Source organism: Pelodiscus sinensis, chromosome 3 (genome assembly GCF_049634645.1).
Source record: "Pelodiscus sinensis isolate JC-2024 chromosome 3, ASM4963464v1, whole genome shotgun sequence".
In the NCBI taxonomy this organism is placed as follows: Eukaryota; Metazoa; Chordata; order Testudines; family Trionychidae; genus Pelodiscus; species Pelodiscus sinensis.
The window spans coordinates 60,505,653-60,523,401 of record NC_134713.1 but is presented as its reverse complement, the minus strand read 5'-3'; the positions used below and the strand labels follow the sequence as shown (position 1 = coordinate 60,523,401).

Here is a 17,749-nt window from a genome sequence, read left to right as displayed (position 1 = left end):
TTGCAAAACCCTTCTGGAGGGGAACATATAAAATTGGATACATTTTCAACTGGCTAAACACTGCTTTCTAAGCCTGACTCTTAAGTAGCCAATTATGGAACTACAAATAAACATGTAAATATGGAGGCATTTCTTTTTTAAAAAATTCACTGATATATTGTGAGAACCTTTTCATAGAAATGTGAATATAAACTGAAATGTGTAGCCCATGGTCCTAAAAATAGCAGTTCTCTACCATTGTGCTAATTTAGTAGAATGACCAACACTCAGGGATCCACATTAAGCTAGTATTTGAATCTCTTTTTAAAGTCTACTAATCCAGTCATCTTATTTTTTTTCTTGAGTTTCAGAATGTATTGTTTATGTTGAAAGTAAACCCTAAAAAGGGTTGGAAAGCAGGATTGTCACTAACAGGCATAACTAGTGCCTTTTTCCTAAGTTTTGAATTGCTGCGTAGCTGAGACAAAAGCAGATACTTTCTAAAGAGATTGACATTACAAATTTAAATACCAAGTGCTGGAACTTCAGGTATAACTGGGCCCTTTCTTTGCCTCTTGCTAGACCAAGGGAAAAATGAGAATATCTCTGTAGCCTGGTGGCTAGTGCACTCATTTAGGATGTGGAAGACCAAAGATCAAGTCCCTGTTCCAATGACTGAGTATGCAGTGGAACCACATCAGGAGGAGAGATGAGGACACCCACCTTGGAATACATTTATACAGGCCACTGGCTAGGATAATCTCCGGTAATGGGGAAATCAGAGTCTAAATCCTTTCTCCCTGACTAATGTAGGGTGAGGAATTGAACTTGCTAAGCGCCCTAAACAGTGAGAAGAAAGCTACAAAAGAAGCACCGCGTGATCCTCACATTTTGTGAATATAGTTCTTTTAGTCTTTGCTCTTGTCAAAACGGCTGAAATGGCACCAGTTTGCAAAGTTGTTCTAAAACTTTGGTTTAATCAAAACTATTTGGTCAATGTGATCTAAATTGGCAAATAGTTTGTCAAACCAAAAATGCATTTTTTTTCCATTTAATAAACTATTTTTCAAAATTCAGTTCTGACTTCCACCTCTGCATGTTGGTTTGGATTATTTGACATTTGGTTCTACAGAATCTAATCACCTTTGTTCATAAACTCTAAAGAAAGAGAGGTCCTATGACATTCATGCGCCAATGAAATGAATTATGCTATTGAAGGATGTTTGTTTTTTGGATTAGAATATTCTGGTAATGTCTGCCTTCTGTGCCCTGAAAGCTTTCTTAGTTGACTAAAGCTGCCATCAGTTATGTTGTCTTTAGTAAGTGACGGTAATGATGATGATTTGTAGAGGGCTAGATCATAGAGTTGGAAGAGACCTCAGGAGGTCAAGTCCAACTCCCTGCTTAAAAACAGGACCACTCCCAACTAAATCATCCCATCAAGGGTTTTTCAAGATGAGACTTGAACCTTTAGGGATGGAGATACCACCACTTCCCTCGGTAACCCATTCCAGTGCTTCACCACACTCCTAATAAAGTAGTTTTTCCTAATATCCAACCTAGACCTCGCCCATTGCAATTTCAGACCATTGCTCCTCTTTCTATCATCTGTCACCTCTGAGAACAACCTCTCTCCATCCTCTTTGGACCTCCCCTCCCCCCCCCCCCCCCCGTTCACATAGTTAAATGCTGCTATCAAAACCCGCATTGCTCTTCTCTTCTGTAGACTGACTAAGCCCAAATCCCCCCACCTCTCCTCATATGTCATGTGCTCCAGACCCCTAAACATTTTGGTTGCCCTCCATTAGACTTCTTACAGTGCAGTCACATCCTTTCTGTACTGGGGAGAGGGGCAAAACTGGATGCAGTACTCCAGATGTGGCCTCATCAGTGCTGAATAAAGGGGAATACAGGCAGTCCCCGGGTTACATATAAGATAGGGACTGTAGATTTGTTCTTAAGTTGAATTTGTATGCAAGTCGGAACTGGTACATATTGTACCCCAGGTGTCCCCAATTCAGCCGCTGCTGAAACTGACCAGGGGCTGACTACAGGAAGCCCGAGGCAGAGCTGCTTTGCCCCAGGCTTCCTGGAATCAGCCGCTGATAAGTTTCAGCAGCAGCTGACTTGGGGACACCTGGGGTAGAGCAGCTGGGGTGCTGCTAGGTTTGTCCCTGCAGTGCCGAGGTGCGACGCTGCAGGGACCAACCCAGCAGCACCCCAGCTGCTCTGTCCCAGGTGTCCAGATTTAGTCACTGTTGAAACCGACCAGCAGCGGCTGAATTGGTCACGCCTGGGGCAGAGCAGCTGGAGTGCTGCTGGGTTGGTCTGGTAGCACCACACCTCGGCGCTGTGGGACCAACCCAGCAACCCCCAAGCTGCTCTTGGGGACGCCTGGGGCAGAGCAGCTGGGGTGCTGCTGGGTTGGTCCAGTAGCGCCGCACCTCAGCGCTGTGGGACCAACCCGGCAGCCCCCCAGCTGCTCTACCCCAGGGGTCCTGATTCAGCCGCTGCTGAAACTGACCAGCGGCAAGAAAAGCCTGGCCTGCTGAGGGAGGTGTGGGAGGTGCATGAAAAAGTAGTTTAGTCTCCTTCAGGATTTATTGATCTCTGCCTTTTTCCTGAAAGTGCTTGCAAGAGATGTAAGTTTAAATTATCATTGTAAAGTAAAACTGTATCTGTTTTAAAACCTGTTATAGGTGACCAAATGGCTATTGGAGCATGATTAGTTTGTTTTGAATGTAACTGACCACATTGGTGCTTATCTTGTTAGGAAGTTTTGTTCACCAATATATCTGCTGGAGAATGAAGATACTAATTTAGTGGTGTCACTTGAATTTTTGATTGATTGAACTATCTCAGAGGAGTAGACGTGTTGGTTTGTAACATGAAAAATGAGTACTCGTTTGGCACCTTAGAGTCTAATCAAAATGTACAAAATCATGAGCTTTTAAAAGCTCGTGGTTCCATGTATTTTGGTTCATCTGTAAGGTATCACAGGACTACTCATCGTTTTCATAGTTCATCAGGTCTTAGCTATTCACTGATGGAGAGCTTATACAAGAATAGTATTGTGCTAGTACTCTTTAAAAACAAAACAAAAAAAAACAAGGAAACCAAGTATTCAGTTTACTAGCCTAGAGGTTAGGGGTTTAGCTTTATGGGTACTGATGAACTTGCACAGAAGAAAGTCCAACTATACTTAGATTGTATTTTTTGAATAATAAACTAATCAGATAGATGCCTCTTGAATTGCTATCTCCACTTGTTTATCTAATGTCAGGACTGATCAATTTCTTTTTGTCTATTGCCTTGTTCTAAAAAGAAGCTAGGCTTTTGGAATCAGATACCTCCCCAACAAATTATTCAGGTAGCTTATTAACTAAGCTAAGTTTTAACAACTTCTTGCCTTGTTTTCCAGAGAATTTAGGATCTATACTTTCAGTAATAGCTGTACAAATGGATTGCACAATGCATCAAATTTATTAAGAACATTTGGGAAAATTGAGTGTGGAGGAAAGGGAAAGGTCTTGAAATATATTGCATCTCTTGGCATTTTGTTGGACTCTTATGTGCACTTTAAATATTTGGGAGGAAACTATAATGGATGTAGGGCTGATAAGAGACGTGAAATATGGAGCAAAGTTGCTTTACTAAGATTATTGCTTTTAAAAATGCATAAGTAACCGCTTAAGGATTCTTGAGTGGCTGAAGATAAGTTTGGTTTTTTAATTGGGCAATTAAAAATTACATTACTTTATTTTCAATTATATTACACAATAGGGAAACTTACCAAGAATCTTCTGAGAAAATATTGTTGAATACATCCTTCTTATAGCGTTGTTCCAATTATAAAGATTCATTATGATTCGTTTGTCAACAGTTTGTATTAAACGAATACTAATGAAATGTTCTTCACTAGCTGCAGTTGTGCCGATGCTTCAAAGATGATTTCTTGAGCTTATGAGCTATTGATGTTACTTACTGTGTTGCAGCTTTCTAGTTTTTGGTTAGGAGGCATATTGATGATCGATGCTGAGAGATGATATGAAGAAAGCAGAGTTGTTTCTAACATTTTAAAATGAGTACAGGCAGCCCCCGGGTTACGTACAAGATAGGGACTGTAGGTTTGTTCTTAAGTTGAATCTGTATGTAAGTCGGAACTGGCATCCAGATTCAGCCGCTGCTGAAACTGACCAGTTTCAACAGCGTCTGAATCTGGACGCCAGTTCTGACTTACATACAGATTCAATTTAAGAACCCCAGGCTCCGCGGCTTTGCTCTGCTTTGCTCCCCGTCCCCCTGGTCTGCAGACCAGGGGGACGGGGAGCAAAGCGACGGAACACGCGGGCAGCCCAGACGCGTCCGGGCTGTCAGCTGCCCGTGTGTTGCGCTGCTTTGCTTCCTCTCCCTGGTCTGCTGGAGACCAGGGAGAGGGAGGGCCCTGTTCATAACTGCGGATCTGACGTAAGTCGGATTCGCGTAACTCGGGGACTGCCTGTAGTCTCCTTTTGTGATCTTCCACCCATTTTTGTCACTTTTTTTTTTCCCTTGAGTGGAGTTGGTTTTACAAAAGGGAGTTCATAAATGAACTCTGCTCCAGAAAAGGGCTGATAATATACTTTGCAGGGTCCTGGCAGGAGTGGGCTTGGGCCCTCCCAGAAGTAGTGGGACTGGGGGAAATGGTGATTTTTAAAGAACCCAGCGTTCCAGATTCTGCAGCTGCCTAGGTAGTGGTACATGGACGCTCTGGGCCATTTTAAATCACGAGGCCCCAGGTCAGCTCCTCTCCTTGTGCCCCTGCCCTGTGGCCCTGCTTCAGAGTGTGTGTGTGTGTGTGTGTGTGTGTGTGTGTGTGTGTGTGAAATATTTTGTACATATGGGTCCTATGGCCATCTAACATGGCATGCAGAGTCTGTAATTGTGAATTACGCAATTTGGCCAAAACATTTTTCATTGGTTTCTAGTTTCAAATAAAGAAGCATAATTGTCTTTGTGCAGAATTCAGTAGAAGAAAGAGGTTGTATTAAAAACAAAGAATGTTTCCTAAACAGTATGCACGTATTATTTAAACATGTTGAGGCAGACAAAAGTATTTCCGTAATAGTCTCAAATTGTGTACCCTTAAATTAAAGGGTTTCAGCAATGTATGTTTCATACAGATTAGTTTTCTTTTAAGTAATGCAGTTATTTTTCCAGTTCTAAACTTAATAGGGTTCATGTACCCATTTATTTGACGTTAGACTTTAGAACCAAAACTTTGATCTTGTGACTGCTTTAATATGTGGAAGCATACAAATTGAATAGAAATGTCATTAATCTTAAACTTTGCATGATGAGTTCAGTGTTGGAAATTCAGAGATATCAGTATTGTATTGGTACTAAGGGAACAAAGAGAAAATAGTTCATCTTTTTCAAAAAAGTGAAAAGCATGTAGGCATATGCAGTATAACAAACTAAGGTAGGCTTGTAAATGTTTCCATTGTAATTCTGTCTCGTACAGGGTTTTTTTTTCTTTGTTTTTTGTTTGTTTTTTTCATGACTTAACTTTACATGCCTTTCAAATTTTGTAGCAAAACTTGTCCAAGTTGCTTGTTTTTTAAATCTTACGCTGAAATCCTTAAGGTAAATCAAATATTCTGGGGACTGCTAAAAAGGTAAGTTTGTTTTATTTTCACAAGCTTTCGAGGGTGTCCTAATAAACTCTTGTGGCTTACTCTGATAAATCTAACACTTGCAAAAACTATCAGGACTGAATAAATTCACTATTATAAATGTTTGTATAGTAAATAGTCTGAACACTTCAGACAGTTATTAAAATTATAGTGTAGCTAGCTAGAGCCCTGCTCATAAATTGAAAACCTATTGTAGATCTCAGAAAAGTATGAAACCAGAACTGAAAAAATTGTTTGGCCTATTCAGAGGTAGCAACATCCCTTTTTATGACTATTTGTAAGGGTACGTCTAGACTACAGGGTTTTGTCGACAGAAGTTTTGTCGACAGATACTGTCGACAAAGAGCGTCTACACTACATTCAGTTCTGTCAACAAAGCAAGCTGCTTTGTCGACATGGCAGTGTAGACGCAAGAACAGTTTACATGCAATAACACCTTCTGTCGACAGAACTCTGTCGACAGAAGGCATTATGCCTCGTAAAATGAGGTTTACCAGCGTCAACAAAACTGCTGAGTTCTGTCTACGTTATGTCGACAGAACTCAGCGGTAGTGTAGATGCAGATATAGTTTTGTCGACAAAAGTCCACTTTTGTCGACAAAACTCTGTAGTCTAGACACACCCTAAGGGTTTATACATGCTGGAATTCCTTAGCAGCTGTGTTTGAGGAGATGGTGTTTTACATTTTAACTGTAAGCAATGACATAAAAGTTTAATCCAGAGTCTCAATGCATAATTATTATTCCACATAATTCTGATGGGCTTTCTTGTAATACACTGTATTAGCAGAACAGAGTTATCTGAAAACCGTATTTTAATGAAAGTATTCTCCAATATCAGTCTATATTGTGCATTGGAAGTGTTTTATTTTCCAGGCGTAATACCAAAGGGTGTGTCTAGACTACATGCCTCCGTCAACGGAGGCATGTAGATTAGACAGATCGGCAGAGGGAAATGAAGCCGTAATTTACATAATCGCAGCTTCATTTAAATTTAACTGGCTGCCCAACTCTGCCGATCAGCTGTTTGTCGGCAGATCGGGGCAGTCTGGACGCGCCGCGGTCGACAAAGAAGCCTTTGTCGATTGGCGCAGGTAAACCTGGTTTCACGAGGCTTACCTGCGCCGCGGTCGACAAAGAAGCCTTTGTCGATTGGCACAGGTAAGCCTCGTGAAACCAGGTTTACCTGCGCCAATCGACAAAGGCTTCTTTGTCGACCGCGGCGCGTCCAGACTGCCCCGATCTGCCGACAAACAGCTGATCGGCAGAGTTGGGCAGCCAGTTAAATTTAAATGAAGCTGCGATTATGTAAATTGCGGCTTCATTTCCCTCTGCCGATCTGTCTAATCTACATGCCTCCGTCGACGGAGGCATGTAGTCTAGACACACCCAAAGATTGTAGTGTAAATGAAACTCTCCACTGATTGGGATGTTGGTGATGTAGCCAAAATATCACCTCTATACAAATCTTCAAAAGCAATTATAGTTGGAAGCATAGGCAGTGGGTGAACGTAAGGCTGTAGGAGGCAAACCCTCAGCCCCACTCCTTCTGCCCGAGGCCCCACCACGCCACATGGCCAGAGCCCCAGAATACTATGGGGAGGGTGGGTGGCACGTGCCCCCAGCCTCCCTGCCCTGGAGCATAAGGAGGGCACACTTCCCATCCTCAGCATGCCTGAAGCTTGGAGCAGCAACATTGAGCCCCCTGAATGCCTACTGTGTAAGCAGGAGCAGTAGATGTTCTAAGGGCAGAGTGTGGGTGGGCCTTGCCTGCTTTCCCCCACCTCTTATTTCCAACCATAGGCAGCAGGTATATCTAAATTTTAAAACTTTTTTGTTGAAGTGACTGAATTTCTCCATTTGTTAATTCATGTGCCAGTATGTTGTATTTCTGTAATAATTTAGTGATTCTACATTTTACTGTTTGAACAGCTGCCATTCAGTTTTGCCATTGTGAATTCTTGTAAATTAAATACATTTAAATTTCTAATGCAATAATGAGAAACTGCTTATTGGCAAGCTTTTTCCTGTTGCTCTTCTCACTTTTTACTTGGTCTGATAAATTAAAATCCGCTTTCATCTGGTTTTGCTGAAGTTCAAATGCATGTCGCCTTGAGCTTTATTTATTTATTTATTTTAAAGAGTAGCAGGCACATAATTTGTTTTTAAAACGAGCATTTTCGTTTTCAGATTTAAACATGTTACAGCATGTAAAGCTTTCCTCCTGCTGGCTTGGCAGTGTGGTTGCAGCATTCCTTTCTAACAGGAAGTTTTCAGTCTAGCTATTTTTCTATCATTCTTTTCGATCTCCCAATCAACATTGGACATTTAAGTACTTAGAAATGCTTTAGATTGCTAAATGTGTTCTGCACCACACATTAGGACCTGATCATGCAAATGCTATTGAGCACTGAGCTTGCTTATGTGAGTAGTCCCAGTCAACTGTTGCCTTAGGGCTATTCAGTGGTAGTAAACACTACTCATGGTAATACTTTAACGTTATGTGCGTAACTTACTCAGTTGAGGCCCTTACTTTGAAAAGTAGTTCCCAGTTGTATAAAGCTGGGATGTATTATTATCATGGCTTCAAACGTTAAAATGCTATAATGTCAGTGCTTGTTTAAAAATCAAAAGAAAACAATTGATCCGCTCTCACACAAATTTAATATTTTGGTCAGTTTTTAGTTTGGTAGTCTAAAGGGAACATTGATCTCAGATTACAGGAGATTGGGTTGTTTATTACTACACCATAAGTTAAGATCTTTCTTGCTCTGTCAAAAGCAAGATGAGAACATAGTTACTTGTTTTTAGTGTTGCTAGCTTTTTAGAATGGTGGTTATCTTGCCTCAAGTCTGTGAAACTTTTTTTATAGTGAATTCTCTCATTGAAATGTCCCCCAACAAATTATTGTATCGGGCCTTATTGCTTTACTAAAAATTAACATGCAGTATTATAAGACTCATTTTTAAAAAAAACTATATTATCGAATGGAGATGTATAAAGCCTGATTTATAGACCACTTAGCTGCAGTATATAGAGAAAAATAGATGGATTATAGAAAAGCGAATAGGAGTCTTTTCATCTGGGGAATGCAGTGAGTATCTGTTCTCATGTAGAATATTATACTTCCTGGGGTGTGTTAAAGACTAAGCTTAAAAAGTAAACTGCTAAAATTTTAGTGCAGCATCTTCCAGGAATTAGAAATACTTGAAACTATTATGGTTAATTGCAAAGGATGATTTAATTTCCATTCGCCAGCCTTGATTTTTATTGTATGTAATTCAACATCTCAGGACATTCACGTTACTGACAGGTACTGTATCTCACAAATGAGGTTTCACTATAAATGGGCTTCACAAATTCTGTCAGTAATGAAATAAGTAATTCTGGTTCACAGCCCAAGCTTCTTAGCACCTCCAAATATTCAGGAAACTAAGTTACATGTTAGATAAATTATTATTGAGACATACACTGAGGTTATTGAACTGAACATGAAAGCTTAATAACTTAATTGGCATCAGTTTACTGCCATAACTTTTTTTACATATTTTTGTTAATTTCTAATGTTGCATTAAAAATTTTTTGCTCAGAACCCTTATACAATGAGAATCCTTTGCCTTTTACATCTTAATATGCCTATTGCCTACTACTTCAAAATCTTAACTTGTAGTTGCATCTAAAATAAATGCATTGTGTCAGGTTGGGAGGGAGATGAAGAATTCATAATGCATGATTTATCAATAAAAATACTAATAGAAATTCATGTTGTATAAGGGAATCTTCCAATGCAATTTAACTTGGTTCTTTTACTATATTTCTTCTCTCTTTATCCTTTTAATTTCTATTTTTAAAAACTGCATTCAAGATGCCTTTGCAGCTTCTCCTGGAGAAGCCCCTGCAGCACCTGAAGGGGCAGCAGCACCAGCTACCCCAACCCCTGTAGCAGCAGCTCTTGATGCATGTTCAGGAAATGGTGGGTTTTGACATTAGTCTCTTATGTGTGTGTGTTGTAGCATTAAACTACATGGCAGTGTTTTGGTTTTTTCCTGAAATTATCAATCTTTTTATTCCTCCGTACCTCGTATTCATTGTAGTTGAACAAAAACATAGAACTTAAGGACAGAAGAGCATTTTTCACATACTTGCACGTGTCTTCTGTCAAAACCAGTATCCTTTCTCCGTACATTTATTCAGTAGCGCTACTGAATAATTTTGACAATGCTGAGTGTTGTAAGCAGCAAGAAGTTTAATAACTTATTGATGTTTTGGGGACTGACCTTTTTTCTTAGTTACCTTCATCTGCTGCATTTCAATCTTGCCAATCCAGTCTTTCAAAAAATCCTGTACATTCAATTCCCCCTTTATACTTTGTAAAAAATACTTAATTTTAGAAAAAAACAGCTTGCCCAGATGAGTAGGATATGTGGTAGAGAAGTCATTATGTGTATCCACTCTATGTATGTTACCCATAGTTATGCTTTTTTTTTTTTTTTTTTGCTAACTTCCTCCCTTACTGATCCTATATATATATATATTCTCCACTTTCCTTTTCACAAGACCCCTTTGCCCCGTCTGAAGGTAGTGCAGAGGCTGCTCCCGAGCTGGATCTTTTTGCTATGAAGCCATCTGAGACCAGTGTTCCTGTAGTTACCCCTACTAGTGCAGCTACTCCAGCTCCCGCAACTACTCCTTCTCCAGCTGCCACTGCTGCCACTGCTACTACTGCTACAGCAACTACCACTACCACCACCTCTGCCACCACCTCTGCCACAACCACCACTACCACCACTTCCGCTCCTCCTGCTCTAGATATCTTTGGTGGTAATTGTTTTTAACTCTTTGATTCTGGTGGTTTGAACTCTGGTTTGTCAAATAAATGTACAACATACATTATCATTATTGCATGTATCCTATGTATTAGAGGGTTCTTTACAAAGAGCCAGGCTCCTAAAAGTCTCCAAATACGATGTGCAAAACTGAAAAGTTACTGCCTTCACTCATGTCTTCCAAAATGAGTTAGACGTGTATATTCTTGGTCTTAGATTTATTTGAGTCTGCTCCTGATGTTCCTGCCGCACCTAAACCAGAAGCTACTCCTAGCATAGACCTATTTGGTACAGGTAAAGATAAAATGATCCCTTCCTTCAATGTAGCTTTTTTGTTTCTTTCCTTAAATGTCCTCTCATTTAACACTGTTACAATATAAGCTCACTGATTTAAACACAATACTTACTTCTACTTGGTTTTTCTTTTACTTCTGGAAGATGCTTTTTCATCTCCACCACATGGAACTTCTCCTGTGCCTGAGAGTTCTCTCACTGCTGATCTCTTATCTGGTGAGTGCTTGCTTCACAGGTCACTACAGATTTTCAGTTTTTTCCCTCAAGTAAAAATAAATGACTTGTATGTAACTTGAGAATCCCCTGCTAAGTCCCTATTTATAATACCTCAAACTTTTCAGTGATAAATTGTGGTGCATGTTGTTCCTAAAGAACCTTGTCAAATAGGACTTAAAAATAACGCTTTAGCTGACACTACATAATCTGATGTCCATCTCCACTGAAATAATCAATGCTAGTAGATGACATGAATGTATAGCCTTAATTTTTTAGAAAAGTGCTACTGTGCACACTGAAACTGTCATCATCCATAAATAGCTTTTAAAAACTATCCTATGGAAAACTTTCTGATTGCAGCAGTGTAGATTGCTAACTGAACCAATATATAGATCCTGTGGTGCTAATTGGTGGAGTTTAAGGCTATGTCTACACTGCAACGCTTTTTCGGGATACCAGAGTATCTCAAAATGGTTATCCCGGGACAGTAAGCCTGTTATTTTTGGCATGCTATTCTGACATCCCTGTAAGCCTCATTCCATGAGGAGTAAGGGATGTTTCGGAATAGCAGGTCATTTAAAAAATTGGTAAGGTGTAGACAGTGCCAAATTACAAAATAAGCTAGTTTGAAAAAAATCAAAATAAGATACGCAATTTGCGTAGCTCAAATGATGTATTTTAATTTGAACTACTGTACAGTGTACACAGTCCATGTGAGAATTTCAAAATATTTAGTTATCATTGCTATTAACTTGCTGATACTAAATATTATCTGTCATATGCCTACTGCAGTGGATGCATTTGCAGCACCATCTCCTCTACCTGTTGCCTCTCCAGCAAAAGTGGACTCTTCAGGTGTGATTGACCTATTTGGTGGTGGGTATTTCTCCTTCCTTACCACTTGCAAGTTAAATAACTTCATTTCAAATACATTTACACTATTTTCATGTTGGCTGTTGCAGTTTCCTTATTTCACAGTTTAGCTCATGCAAGGTTTCTGCTTAATAGCTTTTGAATGTATTGAAATCTTCTCCAAAAACTCAAAACTTAAACTTCACATAAATGGTTGCAACCTATTTATTCTATCATCCATCCTCATTGCATTTACCATTCTATCATCTTAGTGTATGGGCTCTCTTTCTTGAGCATGTTTTTGAATTTTCAGTGCAAGTACATTATATGTAGCTACTGTATATGGCTTTTCATTTTCTGTTGATATTTCTGTTAGCAGCTCAACTTGTAAAAGCAGCTGAAGTTGGCATAAACTTAAAACAAATTAGAATAGATCTGAAAAGGTATTGGAGGTTGAGAGAGGTGTAGCCAACTCTTAGTGTTGCTCTATGCAGATAAAGTTTTATAAAAGCTATAACATTTGTTTAATCAATTATGAAGCTATTTCACAACTTCCTCAGTTTGCATTTGTGTAAATGGCTTACCTCTCAAATCTAAAATAAAATACAATAAATATAGTTTCTCTCTCCCTATTGGAAAAGCCTGCTAGTTTTATAAGATTAACAGGTGAAATGTTGGCCAAAAATAATTTGTATTTCTATTATAAAAATATTTTGTGTTGGCTCATTGTCTGTCTTCTCCATCTTGATTTATATATGCAATCAAAACCACTCTGTTTGTAGTTCTCTGGGGTTCCCAGATGTGTTTGCTAATTGTTTTCATCTTTCTGCTACCTGCTGAATGAAGTTGTCCTACTACTGCTATTCATGCATTCTTTACATAGCAATGATGAATCAGAGTATTTATGTAAAACTTTTTTCCCCCCTTTCTTGCTGCATTGTGGAATTCCCCTGTAGATGCTTTTGGAAGTAGTGCTTCTGAACCCCAACCTGCAACCCAGGCAGCATCTAGTTCCTCAGCTTCTGCAGACTTACTAGCTGGTAATATAAATTTAAAGAGAATGTATTTACTTCATTGTAGAAGGGTATGTGTTAATCATTCCTAATTTATTTCAGAATGGATCTTTCTTTGCAGTGAAACTAAAAGTGGTTGGACAGCAGCAAAGATTTCATAGTATTAAAAACTCCTTGAGTAGCTTAAAGTTGTGTGTAACACATCTTACTACTTTCACAATGTCTCTTAAGCAACTACATAATCATATTTTTCTCATCCTCTTAGTCTTCCCTTTTCATTATCCTGCTTTCCTCTCCTTATTTCTCTTTATCTCCCTTTCTTGGTTCTTCCATTAGATTTTTACTTTATGCCTCGAAATGCATATATCTGTTGTGTGGTCCCATACATATTTCTGTTGCTATGTAAATAAACAGGTTAACATTTTAGTTTTAAGAAACAAGAGTGGATTAAAAGAGTGTATTTTCTCTAGACTAGTTATGACTTTGATAACCTTAGGGTGCAACTCAATGGGGAGCAACCTGCAACCCACAGGCCCCATGTGGCCCATCAGGATTCTTTGTGTGTGGCCTATGCTACTTTTGTTTACTGTTGCCCGCATGCAGGTTTGCCAGATTACTCTCATTTCCATCCATGTAGGTTTTTTCCTATTACTAAAGTGATACACATGTAAAGCAAGGGCACATGAATTGAGGTGCGAGCTAATTGCACACAACACTGACTGAGCCTCGTGCACCCTTTCTATTCAGGTAAAGCACGGCTCGGTTTCAATTGAATTGAAGTACACAAGCACTAATTGAAGGTACACAAGCACAGTTAGAAAAATTACCCTCTCCCATGAGACCATCTTGTAGCTCAGTGAGATGGAGGGCCACTCATGAGCCTCGCTCTTTAGCCTAGGTTGCCCGTTGCTGTTGTAACTCCTTCTGTTAGTGTTGTTAAACTAAACTCTCCATGCTAAACACTTGTCCTGTATCTCTGCAGCTGTACAAGCTTTACTTAACAAATGAAAGTATCACTATTTGTAGTTTTGTTTAATTTCTGATAATATTCAGATAATGTTATTTTCAGAGCTCTGAAGGTATATTAACTAATCCTTGCAAACCTCACTTACCAGCATTTTACTTTTTGGGTAACTGAGAAGCAGAAAATGCTAATAGACTTGCTAAGAGCTGAGTGGCTTTTAACAGTTTAGGGAGAATGATCTGTTGCACTAAATAGACTTCAAGGTTTTTTTACAGAAGAGAGAAGAACTCTCATATGAATCACCAAGATAAGGTCAAACATGATGAAAATATCTTTTGGAAATATCTATCTAAATGAGCAGGTCTCATAATTAATGTAAACTGAAGATTTAAGAAGGTGATCAAAGCCTCACAATCATTGTATAGAACTGCTAAGGTTCTGTTAAATCAAAATGATTGAATATTGTTTTAAAGTTATTACTGCAAAACCATCTCTACTTGAATTACAATAAAGCTCCTTAGGATTGCAGTTTTGGAGTTACTGATCAGTGATGCTATCATACTACTTGTACTTTAGATTATAGCCAATAAATTAAGACAACGTATAAGTGATGACTGTATACCTTTTAGTTTAGTTTTAAAAGTTCCATTAAAAGTTACTTTCTTATTTTTAATTCAATCTGTGTGTGGGGGGGGGGGGAACTCCTCCTATCCCTCCTTAAAAACTGGAATAAAGGACAGGATTTGTGATATTTGTGGTACGTATGCCCAAATCCTTGTATGAGCCAGACAGAAGAGGCAGCATATGGTGAGTAGTCCTTTGGTTTGAACAACCTTGAAGTGCTCCACTTTGTAACTTGTGTCTGCCTTGGCTCCCTTTGATGAAGAGGCACAATCTCAGAGCACCATCATACCCTCAGCATTCAAAGTTTGTCATACTTTTATTTATATTGGGCTGAGGGAAAAGGGAATTTAATAGTGCTGAGTGTGGCACCAAAGCAAAACTAGGGAAGTCATGCTGATTAAAAATGTACAGTTTAAGATGATGACCTCATGTCAGTTTGATTCCTTGAAACTTCATTGCTAAATGTACATATAACACATTAGTTTTTCTGAGGGTCAAGTAATAGCCCCCTTTTTTTTCTCCCTTCCAGTAAAAATGAATGCATATCAAGCAGAAATGTTCATGTACAGGCAGTCCCCGGGTTACGTACAAGATAGGGACTGTAGGTTTGTTCTTAAGTTGAATTTGTATGTAAGTCGGAACTGGTACATATTGTAGGGGAAACTCTAGCCAAACATTTCTCCAGAGCTCAGTTTTATTCTCCCACACCTCACTTCCCTCAGTCCTTCATTCTCAAGCTGAGGTGGCTGCTGAGAAAAGCCGCTCCACGTCTCCCTGGTCTGCTGGGGGGAAGCAGCTAGTGCGGGGTTGCCTCATCCTGTTTTGTAAGTAGGGATCCGATGTAAGTCGGATCCATGTAACCCGGGGACTGCCTGTACTACAGCCTCTTCTTTCCACCACTATGTATTTGGCTTTCTTTTCACTCAGGCAGCTTTAGTTAATCCTCATTGTTGTTACCATGTGCCAGCTTTGTGCGCTGTGTCCTTTTTATTGCCTTCTGTTAGGCAATGTCTGATTTAAGTATTACCTTTTTTTTATGCCACCAAATGTGATGTGTTAGCATATAATGGCTCAGATGACACCAGCTACCTGTTCTGCACCAAACACAAAAGCCACTATATCTGTGGTGGAATAAGTTGCTAGCCAGATTTCCTCTAGTTTCAGGAAATGTATTTCTTTCTAAATGGCCAAAGAATAATAGCTAATTGCAGGGTTTTTGTGCAAGAGATCTTTTGCAAAAACTTTTTGTGCAAAAGTGCATCCAGACCTCAACGTGCATCACAAAAGCAATGTGCTTACGCGCAAGAGAGCATCCACACTCTGTGGCACCCTTGAACAAGAAAGCTCGGATGCGAAATTTTGCAAATGGCCATCAGAGCTCCTGTGCTTTTGCTGATAGGGGTTTCTTGTGCAAAAACCCCTCGAGTGTCCACACCTGCCTTTTTGCACAACAGCTGTAGCGGAAAAAGGAGTTATTCCTCTTGAGGAGAGAAATAACTCTCCCAGCAAAAGCCCTCTCTTCTGCCTATTCACTTGCACAAAAACACGCTTGAGGTGTGGCTGTTCTGCTGGGTTTTGCAAAAATTAACATTTTTGCACAAAAATCTTGTAGTGTAGATGTAGCCTATGACTTGGATTCATTTTGAAAGTGAAGTTGGCAAGTCTGAGTATTATCTCCTCCCCTTGTAGTTAGCAGATGGAAAATTTTGTTGCTTTTCTGATACTGTATTTCCTTTTAAAGTCCCTCTCCTATATGTGGGCTCTTAATTCAGAAGTGAAGTAGAAATTTTTCCTTGCTCTTTTTTGAATATCTACTTCATAGATACTTTTGTTGCAACAGTAGTAGTTCATTTGTAGAAGTTCCATTATATACAGGGTTATCTGTTTTGTTTGGTCACTTTGAACACCCCCGCTATAAAAATTGTTCCAGCACCTGTGGACTGTTCATATGGCCTATTTTATGTCCTATTTGTCCTTTAAATATTGTTGTACTGTCCTCTTTAAAGCCAGTCAACTTAACTCTTTCTCAGCTGGTCAATACTAATGAGATTTTTTTGTCATTCACATTCTTGTTGTGTAAAGGAGACCATATAAGTACTTAGTAACTAGTGTGTTCAAATATATTCAGATTTCCATTGTAATGGAGCAATTTCTTGATAGCTTGAGGTTTTGAAAAAATTGGGGGAGTTTGTATGAAATCAAGATTGGAGTGAAAGCATGAGCCTATTTTGGATAACTGAGGCTTAGTTAATTCATCAAATCCACAGTTGCCCATTGAGACATGTGCTCCTGCCTTAAGCTTAATTCTTTCAGTGGTTCCTGATCCACATGTTGAAATGCCTATAAGGAAGTAAAATTCTAACAGCCTTATTTAATAGTAAAAATTATTCCCTGCTTCCCATTCTGTTCTTAATTTATGAGTATCTACACTCAGGGGGTAGCCAAGTTAGTCTGTTACAGGAAAAAAAACAAACCAAATGGTCTGGTAGCACTTTATAGACTAACAAAACATGTAGATGGTGGTATGAGCTTTTGTGGGCACAGCCCACTTCAGATGACTGGAGTTATCTCTGGTCATCTGAAGAAGTGGGCTGTGCCCACAAAAGCTCATGATACCATCTACATGTTTTGTTAGTCTATAAAGTGCTACCAGACCATTTGAGGGTTTTTTTACACTTGGAATATTCGTCTACTTTGATTTTTTTTTTTTTCAGGGAATTGAAAAGGGATTTTTGCAGAGGAATCTGAAGCTAACATGGTCCTGAAAAAAACCTGTTTGAAAGCTTACGGGATGCTATAAAAGGGCTCATCTCCCTCATAAGTTTGTCTACTCTCTAAATCTAAATGAATCAGATGATTGCAGCTGGAATGGATCTCTGGGAAAAGAGGGAGTTTGAGATAATGATGGTAACTGAAATCTTTGTGCTAGCAGGACCCAAGTGGATCCCTAACAAAGGAACTCAGTGCAGGGTCTGAAACAGTGATATTGTTTCTTTAGCCATTTAGTCGGGCTGTTGATCTAGTTCCTCATTAACGTACCTGGGCCCAGACAGAGCTTTTAGCCACTTGAGATCATGTTAATTGTAATGCTCTAACTACTATGGAATGGTCATTCTTAGCTCTGTCCAGGAATTTTCTGGCTAACTTGAGATAGAAGGGCACTGATTAGCTAGGTATCTAGGATCAATGAGTCTAACATAACCAAGGATGTGTCTAGACTACAGGGTTTTTTGAAAAAAGTGGCCTTTTCTTTTGAAAGAAAATCGAAAGAATGTGGCAGTTTTTTCAACCACAGAAAACCTCGTTT

General features: G+C 39.3%; 1 protein-coding gene across 1 annotated transcript in view; it reads left to right on the top strand.

Annotated features, from left to right (window-relative positions):
• The window catches only part of SNAP91 (synaptosome associated protein 91), a 128,752-nt gene that overhangs the window by 89,744 nt on the left and 21,259 nt on the right, over positions 1–17,749 (top strand). The window contains exons 17-22 of the mRNA XM_006124205.4: positions 9,519–9,626; positions 10,211–10,474; positions 10,696–10,773; positions 10,918–10,989; positions 11,782–11,865; positions 12,798–12,881. Coding sequence (XP_006124267.2) covers positions 9,519–9,626; positions 10,211–10,474; positions 10,696–10,773; positions 10,918–10,989; positions 11,782–11,865; positions 12,798–12,881 — 690 coding nt within the window. The remainder of the gene's footprint in view (positions 1–9,518; positions 9,627–10,210; positions 10,475–10,695; positions 10,774–10,917; positions 10,990–11,781; positions 11,866–12,797; positions 12,882–17,749) is intronic.